Here is an 18,809-nt window from a genome sequence, read left to right as displayed (position 1 = left end):
GAATAAGAGTTTCAGAATTGTTACAAATAAGGTTCATAGGAATACCATGTAGGATTAGAAGTGGATAAATAGATAAAACATAACATAGTGATATCAGGACAAGATATAATATTCAGTAATGTGGATGTAATTAAAATAAACAAGTTAGGAAAGTTCCATAATAGTTGTATCTGGTGTAGCTTAGGAGTCAGTACTTTATGGGGGATCCTTATTGTACGTCTTTTTGAACAAGTAAGTCTTCAGTAATTTCCGGAAGGTTGTCAAGTCGTGTGTTGTTTTTATGGTGATCGGTAATTCATTCCATAGTTGTGTGCAGATGTATGAGAAGCTAGAAGTATGTATAGATTTGTATTTAAGTCCTCTACAGTTGGGATCATGGAGGTTTAAGAAGGTACGTGATGAACTTTTGTTGTGTGTGATGGTTGAGTAGGACAGGCACATGGAACCAGGAGCTTCTGTCGTCCCTTTGGCAATTAATCAGAGGTGCTGTGTATCCTTGTGAGTGAATATCTCTCTGATTATTCTACATCTGTAGCTACATGACAGTTGCCTGACAGTCCCATTTTGTAACTGGCTGTTACAACTACAGCTGTTGTCGCAGCTCCGACATCATGCTGTCCTTTTCAATAAGTTCCCATTCTTTAGGAATTTCTCCTTTGCCATCAAACCTTGCACAGTAATCCGTTTCTAATTCTGACCTGAAACGGCAGACAAACCACTTCCAGTATAACAATGCAGAGGAATCTGGTGTGATGCTCCAATTTGCATAAGTGGGTCCCACTTTTCGATAGTCCTTGTACAGAATTTGATCATTGTTGCCAAGAATTATCAGAGAGTTACTGGCTACAAGACTGGAGCAGATGTCAATCACAAAGTGATCAGTCTTGTCCCACAAGATGCCGCATAGGGCTTGTGGACGATGGAAACAAACACTATGATCCCCGCTATGATCTGGTATTGTGTTGGTACAGATAGCCTTGCAAAAGGGACATTGCTCTGTACATCCATACAGTAACTTAGCTAGTATTTCTGAAGGTCTTGATTTAAGTTGCTGCACACTGAGATTAGCAAATTCCTCTTTTAGACTTTTTACCATATTTTCCAGTGCTTTGCTCGTTGTTTCCTTAAGAAACTCAGTGTCAGTAATCTCTTGATGTTCAATGGCTTTCAGGTCACTTCTAGCAAGACTTACTTCATCTCCAAGTGCTGTACAAAAGGTATCAAGCCACAAAGATGCAACAGAATTGGTTGTATTAACCATCAAAGCTGATCTGCCAATGGCAGAAAGAACAAGGCTTTGGAAAAAGTCTAGACTGATGTTTAAGAAAATCTTCAATCTTGACTGCTCCTTGCAATAATCATCGATACATTCGTCAATGAAAACTTTAAAATATTTTTGGGGAGAATGAATATAAAGCCTATATTTCTCAAAATTTTCCTTATCTGCAAGTGACATCAGAATGTAGGTTTCCAGTTTGGATCTGTTGCCATTAAAGGCTGGGTAGTTACACCTCATTTCCTCGACTATTTTAATGGCCGTTTTCTCATAGACAGCCTCTCGGAGAGCCTCTTCAAGCTTCATGCACAAGTGCTCGGCAAAAGTTGTGATACAAGCTGCTCCTTGGCAGGAAACTTTAAAACAATGGAAGAAGTCCTTTCTTTTACTCTCAAGGTGCATCACAGGATCATTTGATTTCTGAAACACTTGGTGCATATTTTTGAATCTCTCTGTAGCTATTTGGAATATGTAAAGCAGCAAGTCAATTTTGAATGGGGTTGTTAATGTAAATGTTTTTCCTTCAGACAGAGAATCCACTTCCTTAGTTACTCTATTGACTATATGGTAAAAGTAGCTTATGTTATAATCCACCCTACTTTGCACTTGCTCATCTATATATTCATGAACGTATTGAACCAGCCGATCTTTCAACTGTACTATGTTTCGTTTATCATTCTCTTTTAAAGTCCTCTCTATAAACACCAATTTTTTTTTCATTTGGACGTGCTCAGAAAAGTTAATGGAAAATCCCTTGAACTGTCTAATTTTTTCTACAATAAGAGGTTCACGTTTAAAAGTACTTAAAAGAACATCTTCTGCATCATTGCTAATGTTAGGATCTTTAGCAGGTGGTACACTAGAAGAAATTTCACAGACAAACTTACTCCATAAATGATGAAAATGATCTACCAGGGCCTCTTCACTCAGTTTCTCATTTTTTAACAACAGGGCCACGTCTTTACTTTTTTGAAATAATTTATCTTCATATTCTGACTTTTTTTCATCAAGCCTCCTTTGACTGTCTTTTAATCTGATAAATTCTTTTGCCTTTTGTACGGTTGTGGCAATAAGTTGTTCTTTAAGGTCAATCAATTTATTTTCAACATTGGCTTTCCACTGAACCAAAATTTTGCAGTCTTTGTCTTCGGAGAAATACACGTTTAGCTCCTTCATTATATTTGTATACGTCTTCTGAATTTGATCTTGAAGATTAACTGTGTCGACAGACTTTATGGTTCCCATCTTGATTTGATTGTGTAATTTATTCTCAAGTTCCAGCAAGTGACTCCTCAGCTGCCAGGTCCAATCCCTGTATTTTATTTCAAGTTTGCTATAAGCAGAAATCTCCAGAGCATTCTTAAAGCTGAAAACAAAGTTTTCTTTTAAAAGAGCCTGCCAAAGATTTTGCACACGCGATTTGAAGTCTGAAATCTTTAAGATCATTAAATGTGTATCTCTTCCAGCCATCGTTAAGATCTTCTGTTTTAGTTCTTGAACGCATTGGCTGTAGCTTGGATTAGGTGGTGCCATTGGTGGATTGCCTTCCCAGAGGTGAGCAAAATAATGAACCTGTTTGTTCACATCGAATCTGATAACGTCGCTGAAACACACTGTATCACAGAGCTCTTGCTGTGCTGCAATAAGTGTAATCTCATCTAGTTTCTGTTGAAGGTGTCTTCGCCCTTCCATATTTTTAAATTCTGCAGTTATTTCCCCAACATTCTGGTGGACAAACAGACAGCTTGGGGACAGTTTGATCTGTTTCATCCTCAAAAATGCCTGTATGGTAATCTGAAGAACATCTTGCATTTCTGAGGGGTTCTCTCCAAAAATATTTATCAGAGTCATGTTGCCAAGTCCAATGACAAAGGTTGCCAGCTCATTGTCGTGGTTCAATGATGATTCGCTTGCAATTTCAGGAGTTCGAAGTCCTTCGGTGTCAATGACTAGAACAAAGTCAAAGTTCAGATCAAGCCTCAGGAGCTCATCAACCTTAATGAGCTGCATAAATGCTCCCCTGGTACATCTCCCTGCACTAACAGGAAGTTGAAGACCAAACATGGTGTTCAATAATGTTGACTTTCCACTGCTTTGGACACCAAGAACAGAGAGAATAAACAATCTTTTATCTCCCAGTTTCTCAACTAACCTGTCTAAGATAGCGCCTATCCATTTTAGTGGAACATACGCAGCATCCCCATCCATCAGTTCAAGAGGGTAGCCAGAAATCATCATGTCTGCTGCTATCTGTGGTAGAGCAAACAAACGCATATCCTTTTCATGTGCTGAATCTAAAGCTTCATAAACCTGGCCAACCTCCCTTAAAAGATGCTCAAGGCCCAGCAGGCTAGCATTTATTGTACTGGATAATGTTTCCAGCCTTTTCTGCAATTCATTTTCCAGCTCATTCTCTCCCATTGGTTTTTTATCAAGCATTTTTGACCACAAGCGATGGTACTGCTCACGTAGTTCCGAGACGTGGTCAGAAGTCAGGCCCTCTATGAATACTTGCATGAACTGTAGAAAGTATCTTTTCATTGTATCTGAATCTAACTGGAACGCTTTAATGAACGAGCTCATAACTTTGGTAAGGGGAAATGCTTTCTGCAGCTGCTTACACCGTAAAGCCCATTTCTCTGATTCAATCTGACTTCTATGCTGTTCAATGCTTCTGTTCTTTTTGTCCTGTAAGCGACTAAGTTCTTTGTCCTTTTCACACCATTGATGCCACAGTTCTCCTTGGAGAGGAAGAGATTGTGCCTTCCTGTCTGATAAATTATTCTCCTTCAAGAGATCCAGAATGGCCTGGGCCGATTCCTTGCCACTTTTGCACTGTGGTTCATCTTCGTCAATAAGGAAACCATGCCTCCGTGCAATATCGGCACAAGCATCAAGGGTGTAAGTACTGGACGAGATTGCGAGTAAATGCTTAATTGCAGTTCTGAGCTCAGAAATCAAATCTGCCTCGTTTCTGTTCTTAACAGCTATTTTTATCTTGTTTCTAGATGTAGTAGGTTCAACAGTCTCACGGTCAACACAGAGACAGATCAAAAGTTTTTGAGGCTGCAGGAGGTCATTTAAAATTTTCTTGCTTTCTTCGTGCTTAATATCGGAGTCTGATAGAAGGATCACATTAACAGTGGCTATTTCGTTTAAAAACATGACTTGTTGTTTATGTTGTCTTGCATCTCCATGAAGATTAGTAAATGCAGTGCAGTTCTCAAAGATGCTATTGTCCTTACCACCCGGGCAATACCAGAAGACGTCTACAACACCCTTCATTAAAGCACATTTTTTGCTGCTGCCACTACAGTGCCGATGGAAAAAGATGTCATGCCTGTGCTTGCTCAGCAGCGTATTCAAGATCAATGATTTTGAACTGGAAGTTGTACTGAACCTGAGGAAAGATACTACTGGTGTGCGAGCTTTCCAAATAAACATGTCTCCACATTTTACCTCCATCTCTAGATCACCTGCATATTGCCAGCTCTTTTTGATTTGCCTAAAGGACCAAAGAGGGAATTCAATCTTTGAAGTACAGGGATTGGGTACCAGCAAGGGGATTGCAAATTGGCAAGTGGAAAGTTTTGTTGACATGTACTGCCTCAAAAAGTTATCTGCACAATGAAAAATAGCCATCTGCAGATCCATGGGGTGTATAGATGGCTGATCTGTTCCAGTGGCTTTCCTATTAGCTGGAGCATCACCATTAAAAAAATCGTCAACGGAATCTGGGGAGCTGTTTGCATTGTCCTTTGCCCTGGAGGTATCCTTGCAAATTAGTACAGTTTTACTTTCAGTCTTGCAAACCAAATATCTTGCTCGGTAGTCTAACATTGCCAGCTGTTGCAAAAAGTAAAAAGGCAGTTCACTTTCTGAGTTTGGCTGGCTTTCATGGACCCGTAGAGAAGACTGGGCAATACAATTGAAGTTTGAAATCCCAAGTTTCTGAGGATAGTAATCTTGAAGCTCAAGCCTCTTGAACAAACTGAACAGTTCTTGACCAAGGATATGATTAAATGCTTCAGCATCACAAGATTGTAAATCCATTCCTTCTGGTGTTAGCATGTTTTGCTGGGTGTTCTTTTGACAGCTATCCACCAGTTCTGTTAACACAGATGCTGTGTGTAATTCAGACAGTGCTGCTTCATTTATTCCATCCTGGAAGGAGCATAAGTTTCTCTCTAGAGTGGTCCAGTCATTGTATCCCTGATGTTTCTTAAGGACTTCGCACACTTTAAGTGAGAGAGAATCTTTCATGTGATCCACCATGAACTTCAAACGTTCCTCCTTCTGTTCTGGGGATATGTCCTCAGATTCGATGGCTATTGTTAGACCTGTGAAGAGCAGGAAGGCTTGAGCTCTGCAAATATTTTGATCCCTGAGACCCAAGTAATCTTTGTGTACAGTTTCCATTTTCTTGATCATAAAGTCAATTTGTGGACAGCCCAGAAGATACGGAAAAGTGGCGTTTTCCAAAGAGTATCCCAGGCAATTTGCAATTAACAGTAATAATAATTCAATATCAGTTTGCTTTGTGTTATGGAGGGCTTTCAGCAAAGAGTATAACGATATACTTATAGTACATGTGCCCTTTACCTTTGCTTCATGGACCATCTCTGCCGATGACCTCGGGTCACACACAGCTTGCTGAATTTGGTTTTTCACTTGAGACAAGACTTCACTAAATTGACACAATTCTGAGATGCAAATACGTTCTTCTTCTTTTTCAGAGTGGTAAATCCACTTCATGATGCAAGAATACTGGTGAAAATTCTCAGCACTGTAGACATGGCAGCCGAGAAGGCAGCGCATTTGAGTTTTAATATACTCAGCTGTATTGTCAGGTACATTTTTATATGCTTCGAATACCTTCATCAGGAAATCCTGAAGTGCTTTATCAGAGAGGCACATAGTAATCCAAACAGTGTAGTGCCCTGTCTTTAAATTCAGCTCCTGTTTAAATTTAATTAGTTTCATCAACTGGTCTTCAGCACAAGAGACTTCCCAGGATTTAAGGTCCTCTAGGAATGACTGGGCTTGAGACATAGCACTAGCTAGCTGCTCTCCAAACAGCAGGCTTGTGCTTTGGTTTGTTATGGCTTTGTAGGCTTCCATTAGGAAAAAGCTCATTTGCTGGGCATCCTTAAAATCTTTCCTGTGACTGGATAGGATTATGCTCCACACAGGTACCAACTGGAAGCCTCTGTCAATTAAGCACCATGTTTTATTACTGGTCATCAGCCCAGACTTCCACTGTGTAAGAGAATCTGATTCAGCTGGACCACCTGTCTTGGTAACACATAGCTGGATTTCAGTCTGGAGAGCTTCTGTTTGTTTACTGTGAAAAGATGCATCAGAGCTTGACCTGGTCACATCAACGCTTGCCCCCCAGCCACAGTAGCTGGCTCCTACATAATGGTTTAGTGCATTAGATGCAAACCTTTTCACCTCGTCGAGCTGATGTGCCTTGAAGCCCCAAGAAGTTGCATTCCACCAGAAAATTCCACCAAAATGTAGGGGACCTTGGTTAGCATGAGAGCCAAATGTGGTGAAAAAGTCCCCACACTTTCTTTTGATCAGCTTGAACTTATCTGCCTCTGGAGTGAGATTCAGGAGCTGTTCAATATCTTTCAGTTGCTGGAGGGCAGCTGTAGAAAGTCGAATTTGGTTCTTAGCAAAGTAACACGATGCCAGTGGAATATAGTTGTATTTTGTTGTTCGGAGATATGCATGCTCGGAGTGCAAATTCATTCTTTTTTCAGATACCGAAGATGTACTGTAATCCCCACTGGCTTCAATGTTAAATCCCCAGAGGCCACCTTTGAGGGAGCAGCTGATGCTGAAGCCTAGTTTCTCCATGCTCTTTGTAAATGTCGATTCTGCGTGGTATGATGAGAATTCCTCCTGCTGAAACACTGGCCCTTGCTCTGGTCCCAGCAGTTCAAACTCTTCGGGAATACTAATTAGGTGTTCTCGCTTCCCCAGAAGATCTTCCAATTTGTTAGTCTTGTAGATGCCATCCAGGGCAAGCCCTGCTGAGGCAAGTCTCAAAACATCCTTATCAGGAATGTTCTCACTTTTTGAAATTCTCTCTTCCATGACCTTTAGCTCCTTATGCATGTTTGTTATGAGTTCCTTGAAAGACACCTGATCTGGCACCCAGGAATTGGTGGGTATCTCCATAGCTAATCTCAGCTCCTCTTCCTTCAGTTTTACAAGCTTATCATTTCGGTCTTTGCCTCCAAAGTGCATCTGCTTGAGCTCCTTCAGTGTTAATGTAGCCTGCTCTTGCTTCTTTTTCAGCTGGTCATGTTGTTCTTTAAGCAGTTGCTCACTTGTGGTCTTTCTATCTGGTAGTTTCAGTAGCTTTCTAAATGCGTTTTTTTCCCACACATACTTCATGTAGGATTCCAGTTTTTGGTAGCATTCCTGGCTTAAATGTTCTAGAGCTTGTGCATTTGTCACTCCAAGTTGTTCAAGTAGTATGGGCAGCCAGTACTCTGCACTCAGCCCCTTCTCCTCCAGTGTCTTCACAAGTTTCTTCTTTGCAGCGTCTTTATGACCTCCATCAGGTTCCTCCATTTCTGAGATTGCCTTTAAAAGAAAAAAAAAAACAATATTTTTGTCAGCAATATCATAGGGTTCTACTGAATGCAGTAGGTTGTATCAATCTGATCTAAGCCAAGGAGTCAAGTTAGTCTTATGTTGAGCACACGCACCTTAGAAATATGGACATGCACATCCCGAGTACAATCTTCCCATAAATATTCAGTTTATCTAATAAGATCAGTGTTGAGAAACCAATACATCTCTTGGACATGTGTGATTCCCCTTCAGCTGCTCGAAGTATCAATCTCCTGCTCGGAAGCCTCTTAGCGGTAGATCTCTTAAGTTATATTTACTGCGTATTCTGTCCTTTGACTTACCTTCCTCTTTCTCCCCTTTCAGATGCTCACAATTCTTTTTCCCATTACAAATAAGAGCATGAATAAATATGGGGGTACAGGATATCAAATAACTTTCTACAGTATGCACTGAATAATTTGCTCCACTACAGAGAAAAAGTCCTTTCCCAGCTTGAGCAAGATTACCAAGGTCCTGCTAGTACAGTACTTTTATACCGCAGAAATAGCAGCCAAGAGAGACCATGATCAAGTATATATTATCACGTTCATTACTGATTTAATCTTAAATTGAGAATGAATGTGACTGTTGGGCAGACTGGATGGACCATTCAGGTCTTTATCTGCCTTCGCTTACTATGTTATAGGAAGTCAGGAGGCTACAGAACACATTTTGGGTTGGAGGGCCCATTTAGAATCAATTTCCAGCCTCACTCCCAAGCTCTCTAGTTGCTGATGCTGTGTTGGGCCATAGCTCTAATGGCCCATCCCATTCTGCTGCCTTGTAGCAAATACAAGCACCAAAGGAAAAAAAAGAAAGAAAGGAGAATATGAATGGAGGCTTGGTGGAAGCAGATTGTGCTGTATAGGTTCATATACATTGACCAGATAACTTCTATGCCCTAAGGATCAGGCCAGTCTTGGTTATGCCCCTCTGCATCTACGACTTCGTAGTGTTGCTTTTTGAAAAACTTTAATACGAAACTGGAAGTACAAGCCCAAAGGTTTGTTTCCTAGCTATCCAATTACCTTAAGTCTGGGTTCCCCAAATTTGTCTTGGTGACTCCATAGTTAGCTGGGTTTTCAATACATTCACAACAAATATATATGAAATAAATTTGTATACATTAGGGATCAAATATACACAAATGTTTAACTTATGTATATCTTGAAAACCTTGTTGAATGTGGGGTCACCAGGACAGGTTTAGAAAGCCCTAACAAGTTAGGACAGAAGAACTTAACATGTGCCATGCTGGGCCAGATCAAGGTCCATCGAGCCCCATATCTTGTTACCGACAGTGGCCAAAAGCACTCATCAGGACCGCAAAGAGTAGATCCATTCTTTGCTCATACACCCAAGGATAAGCAGTGGCTTTCCCAAGACTACATGAATAATAATAGTTTGTTGACTTGGCCTCAACTCTTTTTAAATCCAGTTGTACTACCTGCGTTGTGCAGATTCCACAATTTCACTGTGGGCAGATAGTAAATTTAAAACAAGTTTTTAACTTTATTTTTAATCTGTTAGGGGCCCTTTTAATAAGCCACGTAAGCGTCTACGCGCGCCCAATGCATGCCAAAATGTAGTTACCGCATGGCTACTGCGTGGCTCTTGTGGTAATTTCATTTTTGCCACGTGTCCGATACCCGTGGCCGAAAAATACGTATCGGATGCGCGCGTAGGTCATTACCGCCTGATTACTGTGTGAGACTTTACTGCTAGGTCAATGGCTGGTGGTAAGGTCTCAGACCCAAAATGGACACGTGGCGATTTTCATGTTGCCGCATGTCCATTTTCGGCAAAAATGTTAAAAAGACCTTTTTTACAGGTGCGCTGAAAAATGATTCTGCATGTGCCCAAAACCCGCGCCTACACTGCCATAGGCCATTTTTCAGCGCACCTTAGTAAAAGGATTCCTCACATGGGAGCCATTCCATCCCCTTTATAAGTTTGGTTGCCCTTCTCTGTTTATCCATCTCTTTCAAATGTTGCTGAAGCCTATTAAATCATAGCGTGCTTATTTCATACTGTAAAAGTCTCTCAGGTTTTCCAGGAGACTCCCAAGTTGTCCGACCACCTCTTTGCAACCGTTGTGCCATTTCATAGACCTCAAGTCAACTCAGCTGCCATAAAAGAGAGTGGGTGGAAGAGTTGGTGGCAGATGAGAGGAGATCTGCAGGTCTGGAACCAAAGTGCTTGTGGCATGGAACACAGAAGAGCTGCCCGGACCAGGAAGGGGAGGGGCTGAAGCCAACACAGATGAGAAGGGCTCCAACAAGAGGGAGGAAGAGAAGGGGTGAGTCAGGGGCCCCGGGCTTGGGGTGATGAGGAGAGGTGACTTTTAAGTCACAGAAAGGAATGAGTACTGGGGAGAAAGTTGATTGATGGGGCAGCAGGTATAGATCAGATCTAGAGGTGGTATATGAGCGAAGAGGGCTAAAAGGAAGATGAAAAGTGGGGAAGGGAAATGGTGTGAAAGTGCTAAAGGTAGGAAGGGGAAAAATAATAGGACAGGATGTACCAAGGGAGAGGAGGAACTGGAAGAGCAAAGGAGGTGATGAAGGGAAAGAGACAACAAGAACTGAAATGTAAAAGAGAAATGCAGAAGCTAAACAGCAGGACTGAGGTGGGAGAGGAAAGAAAAACCAGCAAAAGACAGGAGGAGAAGAGAGACAAAGTTTCATATTTTGAAATGCAAATGTATTTATTTATTAGGATTTGGCTCACACCTCTTATTCAGGTATAGTAGATACCTGAATGTAATTTGCCTTGAGCTACAGCTAGTTTCCATTCATTTTAAAAGAAAGTCTCCTCCTGGACCCACTTCCCATGGGCTCTCCTGAACTTCCTTCCTTGGGTGGCTCCCCTCCTGGCCCCTTGGCCCATGGCAGTCACAGGAACAGGCAGGCATGTAGGGCGACTTGAGTGCATGCTCCCATTTCCGCATCTTTTCCTTCACCAGCAGGAAGATTCTTCTTGAAATTCCATCTCTATTTTGGTGCTGGAGAAGGAAGATTATGCTGGAAATACCCAATTATGGTACAACATCCAGTAGTATGACAGTCGTATCCATGGTCTCAACCAGGGATTCCTACTTACCAACAAATTACACAGGGTCAACAATGACAGTGCTGGGACATGGTGGACTTTGGTCCTGGGGAACTGGGTTCGATTCCCACTGCAGGCACAGGCAGCTCCTTGTGACTCTGGGCAAGTCACTTAACCCTCCATTGCCCCAGGTACAAATAAGTACCTGTATATACTATGTAACCCAACAGAAAGGTAGCATATCAAGTCCCAGTTCCCTTTCCCTATTTAAGATTCTACATGGAATGTTAATGTTGCTATTCCGCTAGCAACATTCCATGTAGACGTCGGCCCTTGCAGATCACCAATGTGGCCACGCAGGCTTCTGCTTCTATGAGTCTGTGTGCAGGACGTCAGCCTCACAGAAACAGAAGCCTGCGCGGCTGCAAGGGCAGGCTTCTACATGGAATGTTGCTAGTGGAGGAGTGGCCTAGTGGTTAGTGTGGTGGACTTTGGTCCTGGGGAACTGGGTTCGATTCCCACTGCAGGCACAGGCAGCTCCTTGTGACTCTGGGCAAGTCACAACCCTCCATTGCCCCATGTAAGCCACATTGAGCCTGCCATGAGTGGGAAAGCGCAGGGTACAAATGTAACAAAAATAAAATAGATACTATTGGAGATTCTACATGGAATGCTGCTACTATTGGAGATTCTACATGGAATGTTGCTACTATTCCACTAGCAACATTCCATGTAGAAGGCTGCGCAGGCTTCTGTTTCTGTGAGTCTGATGTCCTGCATGTACGTGCAGGACGTCAGACTCACAGAAGCAGAAGCCTGCGCGGCCACATTGGTGATCTGCAAGGGCTGACTTCTACATGGAATGTTGCTAGTGGAATAGCAACATTCCATGTAGAATCTCCAATAGTAGCAACAGTGGAGGAGTGGCCTAGTGGTTAGGGTGGTGGACTTTGGTCCTGGGGAACTGGGTTTGATTCCCACTGCAGGCACAGGCAGCTCCTTGTGACTCTGGGCAAGTCACTTAACTCTCCATTGCCCCATGTACAAATAAGTACCTGTATATAATATGTAAGCTGCATTGAGCCTGCTATGAGTGGGAAAGCGTGGGGTACAAATGTAAGAAAAAATAATAATAATTTCATTGCATGTGCCTTGGTCTTTGTACTTTTTGAAAGAGTGAAAAATTGATTCACTTTTACCCATTCTACACCACTCAGGATTTTATAGACCTCAATCATATCCCCACCTCAGCCGTCTCTTTTTCAAGCTGAAGAGCCCTAACCTCTTTAGCCTTTCCTCATATGAGAGGAGTTCCATCCCGTTTTTCATTTTATTTATTTATAATTTTAGATACATTCAACAAGCATAGATTTGTTTCACGAAATACAGAGTAAGAATAAATTAAAGATAAATATACAGGGATACTTCCAATTCCAATAAACAATTATAATTTTTTTTTTCCTCTTCATTAGACCACAAAAAAAAAAGATGGACGGAATAATAAGAAACACTTGAGAGAGAAATATCAAGTAGAATTAAATTAAAAAGTAAAAGGCCTTAACAAATCATCCTGTATAATTATCACCTGTTTGGGGCATGCTAACTGAAGATGCAGCAAGCTGCTTCATGTCCAAGAAATATTTTAACTGATTGGGTACAAAGAAAACATACTTCACTCTTAAATATTTAACAACGCATTGACAAGGATAACTTAATAGAAAAGATGCTCCCAAAGTTTTTACTTCTTGTCTTAACGACAAAAATGCCTTCCTCCTCTCTTGAGTTGCCTTGGTTACATCCTTATAAATCCGTATCTTCTGATCTTAAAATAAATCATTTGATCTTCTAAAGCACTACTTCACCGTAGCATTTAAATCTTGCTCAAAAACAAATTGTACCAAATAGGTTGCTCTGTCTAATACCTCTATTGAAGAAGATTCAAGAAAGGCAGTTAAATTATTCAAATCAACAACTTGTCTATCTGTCTGTTCCTTAACTTGGTTTTCAGACTGACTGTTAATTTCACCGTTGTCTGCAGTCTTGTCCCCAGGATTTTTATTTAAAAAAAAAGGTATATAAAACATCTTATTTAATGGAGCAATATGTTCAGAAGAATATTTTAAAACTGCAGTAAGGTATTTCTTAAAGGCATCACCTGGAGTCATTCCTGCAAACTTTGGAAAATTTAACACACAGACATTCAAACGTCAATGATAATTCTCAAAACTTTCCAGCTTCTTATGCATCACCAAGTTGTCTTTAACCAAGGAAACAGTCAAATCTTGTACTGATTTCAAATCCTTTGTAACCCGTTCAACTTGTGATGAACAGTCTAGTTTAACAGCTTCAATATTTTAGATAATATATCGATCTCACTCACAAGAGCAGATAGTTCTGTAGAAGTCTTGAATAAAGAGACTTCCATCCTCAGCAAAACATGCCACACTCCTTCCAAGGTCACTACACTTGAAGCAGTATCTGTAAGGACGCCATCAACGTATAGGTGCTCAGCGGCGTTGGAATCCTGAAGAGCGGCTCCCAGGAACAATCTTCCGTTACTAGAGAAACCATGGCCAAACTCTTCATTCCTGCTGGGCATGGTGGAGGATTATAGAGCGGAGAAAACAGTGATAGATCAAAGCCCCAAATCCTTGGGCTTTCCCACGCCAGAGGAAACAGTAGGCATTCTAACTCCAGCAAGTATAAGAGAGCCGATAGCATATCTTTCAAGTGTCTGTTGCACAGGAGTAGACGTATAGCTTGCAGAGGCAGTGAGCTTCACTACCCTGTTCCGCTTCATATGAGGCATAGCTTCAGAGGTATCTTGGAAAAAACAGAGCCTAAAACAACACGGGAGACACTGCCACCGGTCATGCCGCCATCTTGGATCCGCCCCCCAAATTCACCTACCATTTATCATTTTGGTCATTCTTCTTTGAACCTTTTCTAATTCTGCTATATATTTTTGAGATACGGCAACCAGAATTGAACGCAATTCTCAAGGTGAGGTTGCACCATGGAGCAATATAGAGGCATTATAATATTCTTAGTCCTATTTACCATCCCTTTCCTAATAATTCCTAGCATCCTGTTTGCTTTTTTGGCTGCCGGCACACACTGGGCAGAAGATTTCAGCATATTGTCTACAATGACACTAGATTTTTTTCTTGGGTGCTGATTCCTAAGATGAACCCAGTGGCGGCCCTGCCATTAGGCTACTTGAGGTGGGGGCCTCAGATGGCTCTCTTCCTAGAGTGGCATCTCCCTCTTCCTTCCTCCACCCCCTTCCCCAAGTTTACCTTCTTTGTCCATTTTCCAAAAGGTGACGGCGGCAGCGATTTCCATACACTGCCCTGCCGCCAGCACTGGCCTCTCCCCTGCCCTCCCCTCTATGTCCAGCGATTTCTCCTCCCCTCCATGTGCAGTAAGTTGCCCCAAACACCACCTACCCCTTTTCAGCCCCCCCCCTCCGAGTTCCAGGCCCCCCTCCTCTCCTCCGAGTTCCAGGCCCCCCGCTCTCCTCCGAGTGCCAGTCCCAACCCCAGCCCGACCTCTTCTGCCAGAACAGTCCCCCTTCTCTCTCAGCTCTGGTCCCGCCCTCATTTCCTGTTTCCGCAAGGGCGGGAGCAGAGCTGAGAGAGAAGGGAAGGTTGAAGCCGAGCCTGCTCGCCTTTCACTGCTGCCGGGACCTAGGTAAGATAAGTTTTAAATTCTGGGCGGCAGGAAGGCGAGGACGGAGGGCTGTTGTGGGAGAAGAGGGCGGGCAGGTCGGGGTTGGAACTGGAACCAACGGCGGGTTAAAATATTGGGGGTGCTCGAGCACCCACAGCATCCACGGAGTCGGCGCCTATGCCTTTATCCACATGTTTATTTATGCCTTCAAAGAAATGAGGCAAATTGGTGAGGCAACAAGACTCCCCTTGGCTGAACCCATGCTGATTCTGTCCCATTAAACCATGTTTGTCTATGTGTTCTGTCATTTTATTCTTTATAATAGTTTCCACCATTTTGCCCAGTACTATTATTAGGTTTCAATTTGCCATTTCCAAGTTTGCTTCATTGATTATATTTGCATTTATATTTGGTCATTTTACTATTGTTATTCTGTTATACACACGCACCCACCCACACACACAGAGTAGAAGGCTGATTATCCGAATGCCGATCATCTGGATTTCCAATTATCTGGACCCATTATCCGCCAATACCTTCCCAGTATTTTATACTTTTTTCTGATGAAAATAAAACTAATGTTTAATATGCAATGCTGTAATCTTGTTGTCTTTACAGAAATTTGGTATGTTCAATTATCCGGATTTATGATTATCCGGACCACCCTCTGCAGAGGAATGCATTACCAAGTTCCATAAAAGCAACGCAGGATTTGGTAGCCTTCCGGAAACTACTAAAGACTAACCTGTTCAAAAAGACTTATCATTTGGACCCGTCTCAATGAACTATCATCACAACTTTACCGGAGGAAGCTAACATTGAATTCTTTTTATTTGTTTACTTTAATCTCATTGATATCATTGAATGTTATACTTTATCCTTGTTCTCAAATATCTGAAATGAATGTATATGTACTCATTTCTAATTTCTACCACATTTTCTGTACCTTAAACACAATAATATTCTGTATTTCTCATTCCGATAATGGCGATCGCCATTGCGGCATAACTGGTCTCCCACTTTGCCATCTATCCCCCCTTCAGTCCGTTCAAAACTCTGCTGCACGTCTTATCTTCCGCCTGAACCGGTACACTCATATCACCCCTCTCCTCAAGTCACTTCACCGGCTTCCGATCAGGTACCGCATACAGTTTAAGCTTCTCCTTTTAACCTACAAATGCAGTCGATCTACAGCCCCTCCCTACCTCTCTACCCTCATCTCCCCTTACATTCCTACCCGTAACCTCCGTTCTCAAGACAAATCCCTCCTGTCAGTACCCTTCTCCACCACCGCCAACTCCAGGCTCCGCCTTTTCTGCCTCGCCTCACCCCATGCCTGGAATAAACTCCCTGAGCCCATACGCCAGGCCCCCTCCCTGCCCATCTTCAAAGCCTTGCTCAAAGCCCACCTCTTCAGTGTCGCCTTTGGCACCTAACCATCATACTTCTATTCAGGGAATCTGGACTGCCCCTACTTGACATTTCGCCCATTAGATTGTAAGCTCCTTGGAGCAGGGACTGTCCTTTTTTGTTAATCTGTACAGCGCTGCATAACCCTAGTAGCGCTCTAGAAATGTTAAGTAGTAGTAGTAGTATGTAAGCCACATTGAGTCTGCAAAGGGGTGGGAAAATGTAGGATACAAATGCAGCAAAATAAATAAATAAATAAATAAATAAATAAATAAATAAATAAATAACCTGCGTTCTACTGTATCTCTCTCTCTCTCTCTCTCTCTCTCTATATATATATACAGTGGTGGAAATAAGTATTTGATCCCTTGCTGATTTTGTAAGTTTGCCCACTGACAAAGACATGAACAGCCCATAATTGAAGGGTAGGTTATTGGTAACAGTGAGAGATAGCACATCACAAATTAAATCCGGAAAATCACATTGTGGAAAGTATATGAATTTATTTGCATTCTGCAGAGGGAAATAAGTATTTGATCCCCCACCAACCAGTAAGAGATCTGGCCCCTACAGACCAGGTAGATGCTCCAAATCAACTCGTTACCTGCATGACAGACAGCTGTCGGCAATGGTCACCTGTATGAAAGACACCTGTCCACAGACTCAGTGAATCAGTCAGACTCTAACCTCTACAAAATGGCAAAGAGCAAGGAGCTGTCTAAGGATGTCAGGGACAAGATCATACACCTGCACAAGGCTGGAATGGGCTACAAAACCATCAGTAAGACGCTGGGCGAGAAGGAGACAACTGTTGGTGCCATAGTAAGAAATGGAAGAAGTACAAAATGACTGTCAATCGACAAAGATCTGGGGCTCCACGCAAAATCTCACCTCGTGGGGTATCCTTGATCATGAGGAAGGTTAGAAATCAGCCTACAACTACAAGGGGGGAACTTGTCAATGATCTCAAGGCAGCTGGGACCACTGTCACCACGAAAACCATTGGTAACACATTACGACATAACGGATTGCAATCCTGCAGTGCCCGCAAGGTCCCCCTGCTCCGGAAGGCACATGTGACGGCCCGTCTGAAGTTTGCCAGTGAACACCTGGATGATGCCGAGAGTGATTGGGAGAAGGTGCTGTGGTCAGATGAGACAAAAATTGAGCTCTTTGGCATGAACTCAACTCGCCGTGTTTGGAGGAAGAGAAATGCTGCCTATGACCCAAAGAACACCGTCCCCACTGTCAAGCATGGAGGTGGAAATGTTATGTTTTGGGGGTGTTTCTCTGCTAAGGGCACAGGACTACTTCACCGCATCAATGGGAGAATGGATGGGGCCATGTACCGTACAATTCTGAGTGACAACCTCCTTCCTTCCGCCAGGGCCTTAAAAAAGGGTCGTGGATGGGTCTTCCAGCACGACAATGACCCAAAACATACAGCCAAGGCAACAAAGGAGTGGCTCAGGAAGAAGCACATTAGGGTCATGGAGTGGCCTAGCCAGTCACCAGACCTTAATCCCATTGAAAACTTATGGAGGGAGCTGAAGCTGCGAGTTGCCAAGCGACAGCCCAGAACTCTTAATGATTTAGAGATGATCTGCAAAGAGGAGTGGACCAAAATTCCTCCTGACATGTGTGCAAACCTCATCATCAACTACAGAAGACGTCTGACCGCTGTGCTTGCCAACAAGGGTTTTGCCACCAAGTATTAGGTCTTGTTTGCCAGAGGGATTAAATACTTATTTCCCTCTGCAGAATGCAAATAAATTCATATACTTTCCACAATGTGATTTTCCGGATTTAATTTGTGATGTGCTATCTCTCACTGTTACCAATAACCTACCCTTCAATTATGGGCTGCTCATGTCTTTGTCAGTGGGCAAACTTACAAAATCAGCAAGGGATCAAATACTTATTTCCCCCACTGTATATATATATACACACGCACACACACACACACACATACACATCATATACAAAACATCCTTCTCCAGGCAAAAAATGACCAAAATCATACAAAGCCAAAAGTTAGGATAAGGAAAGCACCACCACTCATCTGGGACCAGTAGTAATGTGCAGTATCAGGACTCTGTAAATTTACAGCTGCCTATGTGGGGCACCCCCCCCCCCCCCCCCCCACCCATACTTAGTGATATTGATGATACACTAGGACTTAAAAGAATTTCATACTGATACTATAACAGCAGCAGCATGGAGTGCTACTACCCCAATTCCTGAAGAAGACACATCAGTGCCCTGGCCAGTTATCTTTCTTTCCTACCTTACCGATGACCTTAATTAGAATATAGAGATTGCCTCCTTATATGGAAGGCTGACCATTAGTGGTAGTACTGCAAGATTACTGCTAGAGGTCATGGCGGCCATTTTTAGAGCTGGAGCCAGACGGGTAAGAAGCACTGGCCCACTCTACCACCAATGACAAGATGGACGTCCACCTTTTGTTTCAAAAATACCGTCAGGGACGTCCAAACCCTTAAATTTGGTCGTCCCTAGATTTGGTCATCCCTAGACATGGACGTTTCTGATTTTCAGCGATTTGCGACGTCCATCTCAGAAATGACCAAATGCAAGCCATTTGATCATGGAAGGAGTCAGCATTTGTAGTGCACTGGTCCCCCTGACATGCCAGGACACCAACCGGGCACCCTAGGGGGCACTGCAATGGACTTCATAAATTGCTCTCAGGAACATAGGTCCCCTATCTTGTGTGCTGAGCCCCCCAAAACCCACTACCCACAACTGTA

General features: G+C 42.6%; 1 protein-coding gene across 1 annotated transcript in view; it reads right to left on the bottom strand.

Moving 5' to 3' along the window:
- Window positions 1–351: 351 nt before the first annotated feature.
- LOC115477109 (interferon-induced very large GTPase 1-like) overlaps window positions 352–18,809 on the bottom strand; it is a 150,691-nt gene continuing 132,233 nt past the window's right edge. The window contains exon 15 of the mRNA XM_030213723.1: window positions 352–7,876. Within this exon, the coding sequence (XP_030069583.1) occupies window positions 584–7,876 (7,293 nt within the window). The 3' untranslated portion in view covers window positions 352–583. The remainder of the gene's footprint in view (window positions 7,877–18,809) is intronic.

The sequence above is a fragment of the Microcaecilia unicolor genome, chromosome 9 (assembly GCF_901765095.1).
Source record: "Microcaecilia unicolor chromosome 9, aMicUni1.1, whole genome shotgun sequence".
Taxonomy (NCBI): Eukaryota; Metazoa; Chordata; class Amphibia; order Gymnophiona; family Siphonopidae; genus Microcaecilia; species Microcaecilia unicolor.
Note: the sequence above shows the minus strand (reverse complement) of the source record. Positions and strands in the feature narration are given on the sequence as shown.